At 48.6% G+C, this 5,139-nt stretch overlaps 2 protein-coding genes across 2 annotated transcripts; one reads left to right on the forward strand and one right to left on the reverse strand.

Annotated features, from left to right (window-relative positions):
• Positions 1-566: 566 nt before the first annotated feature.
• Positions 567-1,169, reverse strand: LOC128095038 (GTPase HRas-like). The gene has a single exon (XM_052713700.1). The coding sequence runs from the start codon at positions 1,137-1,139 to the stop codon at positions 567-569; it is 573 nt and encodes a 190-aa protein (XP_052569660.1). The 5' UTR covers positions 1,140-1,169.
• A 2,163-nt stretch (positions 1,170-3,332) lies between these two features.
• Positions 3,333-4,874, forward strand: LOC128125057 (poly(rC)-binding protein 2-like). The gene is given in 2 exon segments (XM_052762010.1): positions 3,333-4,005; positions 4,007-4,874. Coding segments are annotated over 2 exon segments (1,077 nt in total). The 5' UTR covers positions 3,333-3,498; the 3' UTR covers positions 4,577-4,874.
• The last annotated feature ends 265 nt before the right edge of the window (positions 4,875-5,139 follow it).

Here is a 5,139-nt window from a genome sequence, read left to right on the forward strand (position 1 = left end):
ATAAATAAATCACTGATTGGTCAGTGGCTAGGCAGGAAGTATAGGCGGGACAAGGAGGAGAATAAAGCTGGGAAGTGGAAGACTGAGTTGGAGAGACACTGCCAGCCGCCACGATGACAAGCCTCATGTGAAGATGCGGGTAAGCCACAAGCCATGTGGCAAGGTATAGATTAATGAAAATGGATTAATTTAAGCTGTAAGAACAGTTAGCAAGAAGCCTGCCACAGCCATACAGTTTGTAAGCAATATAAGTCTCTGTGTTTACTTGGTCGGGTCTGAGTGGCTGTGGGACTAGCAGGTGATGACCAAAGGCCATCTCAGCATAGTCACCAGTGTCTCCAGGTTCTGAGGACATTGAGGAGCCAGTAGTAGGGCCCTGGGAAGTGGTGGCGGATACTGGAAGCAGATGGTAGAGTTCTCCTGGGGTGGGTGTCAGAGACTGCTATAGGGAAGATAAGGAGGCAGAAGGACATGGGGACAGTGGTGGTGTGGGAATGAGATCTCTGGGCTGTAGCAGGAGCCAGGAAGAGCAGGATGACCATCAGCTGGAGTACCGCCATCTGATGTCACAATAGCACACACTTGCAGCTCATGTAGCCAGGGCCACTCCTATCAGGAGGGTTTAGCTCCCGTAGTTTGTGTTGCCGAATCTCATGTACAAGTGTGTAGAAGGCATCCTCCACACTCTGCCGGGTCCTGGCTGATGTTTCGATGTAGGGGATGCCATAGCTGCGGGCAAGGTCCTGGGCCTGCCAAGACTTAACAGTACGAGCGGCCAGGTCACACTTGTTCCCCACCAGCACCATTGGCACATCATCCGAGTCCTTTATCCATTTGATGTGCTCCCTGTACTGATGGATGTTGTTAAAGGACTTGGTGCTGTTGGTGGCAAACATACAGAGGAAACCCTCCCCTGTGTGGATGCATTGATCCCTCATGGCCCCACATTCCTCCCGACCCTCTGTGTCTAGGATGTCCAGCAGACATGCCTCTCCATCCATGACCACCTGTTTCCAATGGAAGTCCTCTATGGTGGGGTCATATTCATCCACAAAACGATTCTGGATCAGTTGGATGGTCAGGTCACTCTTTCCCACACCTCCAGCTCCCACCACCGCAAGCCTGTGTTCTGTCATCATTTTTGTAGGGACTGTCACTCCAGGAGCTCCTGCCCCACAAGGAGCACGAAGGAGTGGCTGGGGAGCAGAAGGCCCTGATTGGGGCCCTGACGCTGGTGTCCTTGTAGCCCTGAGGCTGAAGTGTGATGGCCACGGGGTGCAGAATAACTGAATATGGGGGCTAATTCCCCCTTTTTGTTCTATCAAAACAAAAACACATCCCTGGGCACCAGCCACTCCAGGGAAGACCTGCCCAACTCGGCCCCAGGTTCTGGCCACCGGGCAGGTTCCCTGCTAGCCGCACCGGGAAGGATCCCCTTCTCCAAGACCCCTGGCAGACCCTGCAGTCTCCACGCCCTGCCCCCACGCCCATCCGCCTGAGCCCCAAGCCTCTTCCTGAGACTTAGAGGCCGGCCCCCAGCTCCCATCTTGCTCCGGACGTCCCTTTTGGAACACTCGTGAGTACCCTTCCTTGCCCCAGACCCCATCCCTGGGCACCAGCCACTCCAGGGAAGACCTGCCCAATTTGGCCCCAGGTTCTGGCCACCGGGCAGGTTCCCTGCTAGCCGCACCGGGAAGGATCCCCTTCTCCAAGACCCCTGGCAGACCCTGCAGTCTCCACGCCCTGCCCCCACGCCCATCCGCCTGAGCCCCAAGCCTCTTCCTGAGACTTAGAGGCCGGCCCCCAGCTCCCATCTTGCTCCGGACGTCCCTTTTGGAACACTGACTTCCCTTTTGGAACACTGGTCTGTCTGAACCAAGTGTGCGGATAAGGCCAAGAACGAACCACAAGGAGATGGGCAGACGTCAAGGCAGAAACATATACAACAAAATGAATAGCAATACAGCATCACCAGGCCCTAGCCCTCCTACAACACCTAGACCTGAACATCAGAAATTAGAAGAAGCAGAAGAAAACAGCCTTATGAATGACATCATGAAGAAGCTAGAGGCTTGTGTAGAGGAAAAGACAAAAAAATGTGAAGAACGCTGTAAACAACTAGAGGAAAAGGCAAACAAATTAGAAGAAATCAATAAAGTCCTGGAAGAAAACAATAAAATACTGAGAGAAAATCGAGAAAAATCAATGAAACAAATGAAGGAAACAGTCCAAGACCTGAAAAGGGAAATAGAAAAAATGAAGAAGACACAAACAGAGGGAATGCTGGAAATAGAAAATCTGAGAAAACGATTGGGAACTTCAGATGCAAGTATAATCAACAGAATGCAAGAGATGGAAGAGAGGATCTCTAGCGTTGAAGATACAGTAGAAGAAATACATTCATCAGTCAAAGAAAACACTAAAGCCAACAAAGTCATGAACCAAAATGTCCAAGAAATTTGGGACACCATAAAAAGACCAAACCTAAGAATAATAGGGGTCGAAGAAGGAGAAGAATACCAACTCAAGGGCACAGAAAATATATTCAACAAGATCATAGAAGAAAACTTTCCCAACTTAAAGAAGGAAATGCCTATGAAGATACAAGAAGCTTATAGAAAACCAAACAGACTAGACCCCCAAAAAAAGTCCCCTCGCCACATAATAGTTAAACAACTAAACGTACAGAATAAAGAAAGAATATTAAGAGCAGCAAAGGAAAAAGGCCAAGTGACATATAAAGGCAAACCCATCAGAATAACACCCGATTTCTCAATGGAGACTTTGAAAGCCAGAAGAACCTGGACAGAGATAATGCAGACACTAAGAGACCATGGATGTCAACCTAGACTAATATACCCAGCAAAACTTTCAATCACCATAGATGGAGTGAACAAGACATTCCATGACAAAGCCAGATTTAAACAATACTTATCCACAAACCCAGCCCTACAGAAAGCACTAGAAGGAAAATTCCAATCTAAGGAAGTCAGATACACCCTCGAAAACACAGGCAACAGATAAAGCCACAGCAGTAAACCCCAACGTATAGAAGTACCCACACATCACCACCAAAAAATAACAGGAATGAACAATCACTGGTCATTAATTTCCCTCAATATCAATGGACTTAATTCACCTATAAAAAGACATAGGCTGCTCCCAGACCAGCAGAGGCAGCAGCCAGAGCAGCCGCAGCCTGCGCCCTCTCCCGCCCGCCCGCCCTCCGCCCGCCCGCCCGCCCTCCGCCGCCCTCCACCCGCCCCGGGGTCTCTTTCCCCTCTCCTCCTCCTCCACCCCCCCCTCCTCCGCCCGCTAGCGGGGCCCCCCTCGCCTTCCCGCCCGCCCCTATTGTTCCGCCCCCGGCCTCCCGCCCTTCCCCTTCCCGCCCGCTCCCCTTTTCCCCTCAGTCGACTCGCGCCTCCAGTTTTGGCTTTCACTCCCACCAGTGACCAAAGACTTGACCACTCAAAGTCCAGCTCCCTGTAACTACTAGACATGGACACCGGTGTGATTGAAGGTGGATTAAATGTCACTCTCACCATCAGGCTACTTATGCATGGAAAGGAAGTTGGCAGTATCATTGGAAAGAAAGGAGAATCTGTTAAGAAGATGCGCGAGGAGAGTGGTGCACGTATCAACATCTCAGAAGGGAATTGTCCTGAGAGAATTATCACTTTGGCTGGACCGACTAATGCCATCTTCAAAGCCTTTGCTATGATCATTGACAAACTGGAAGAGGACATAAGCAGCTCTATGACCAATAGCACAGCTGCCAGTAGACCTCCAGTCACCTTACGGCTGGTGGTCCCTGCTAGTCAGTGTGGCTCTCTCATTGGAAAAGGGGGGTGCAAGATCAAGGAAATAAGAGAGAGTACAGGGGCTCAGGTCCAGGTGGCAGGGGATATGCTCCCCAACTCAACTGAGCGGGCAATCACTATTGCTGGCATTCCGCAATCCATCATTGAGTGTGTCAAACAGATCTGCGTGGTCATGTTGGAGACTCTCTCCCAGTCCCCCCCCGAAGGGCGTGACCATCCCATACCGGCCCAAGCCCTCGAGTTCTCCAGTCATCTTTGCAGGTGGTCAGGCCTATACCATTCAAGGACAGTATGCCATTCCACAGCCAGATTTGACCAAGCTGCACCAGTTGGCAATGCAACAGTCTCATTTTCCCATGACCCATGGCAACACTGGATTCAGTGGCATTGAATCCAGCTCTCCAGAGGTGAAAGGCTATTGGGGTTTGGATGCATCTGCTCAAACTACTTCTCATGAACTCACCATTCCAAACGATTTAATTGGCTGCATAATCGGGCGTCAGGGCGCCAAAATCAATGAGATCCGTCAGATGTCTGGGGCGCAGATCAAAATTGCAAACCCAGTGGAAGGATCTACTGATAGGCAGGTCACCATCACTGGATCTGCTGCCAGCATTAGCCTGGCTCAGTATCTAATCAATGTCAGGCTTTCCTCGGAGACAGGTGGCATGGGGAGCAGCTACAACAGTGCAGATTCATCCATAATCCCTTTCTGCTGTTCACCACCACCCATGATCCATCTGTGTAGTTTCTGAACAGTCAGCGATTCCAGGTTTTAAATAGTTTGTAAATTTTCAGTTTCTACACACTTTATCATCCACTCATGATTTTTTAATTAAAAGCGTTTTAATTCCTTTCTCTGTTCAGCAGTTACGCTGAGATATCCATATTTAGTTTTATAAGCTTCTCCCCTTTTTTCCATTTTTTTGGGTTTTTTTTTGGCTCATGAATTTTTGTTTGTCATGGAAATGTAAGAGTGGAATATTAATACATTTCAGTTTAGTTCTGTAATGTCAGGAATTTTTCAAAAAAAAAATTAAAAGATGGACTGGAGCTTTTTCTTTGTGAATAGAAACTGGATGCCACAGTGAAAAAAAAAAAAAAAAAGACATAGGCTTACAGAATGGATACGAAAGCAGGACCCATCTTTCTGCTGCATACAAGAAACACATCTCAAATTCAAAGATAGACACTACCTAAAAATAAAAGGCTGGGAAAAGACTTTCCAATCAAACGGTCTTAAGAAACAAGCGGGTGTAGCCATCCTGATATCCAGCAAAATAGACTTCAAACTAAAATCAATCAAAAGAGATCAAGA

This window comes from Peromyscus californicus, unplaced genomic scaffold, assembly GCF_007827085.1.
Source record: "Peromyscus californicus insignis strain IS unplaced genomic scaffold, ASM782708v3 Scaffold_4__1_contigs__length_199733344, whole genome shotgun sequence".
NCBI classification, from domain to species: domain Eukaryota; kingdom Metazoa; phylum Chordata; class Mammalia; order Rodentia; family Cricetidae; genus Peromyscus; species Peromyscus californicus.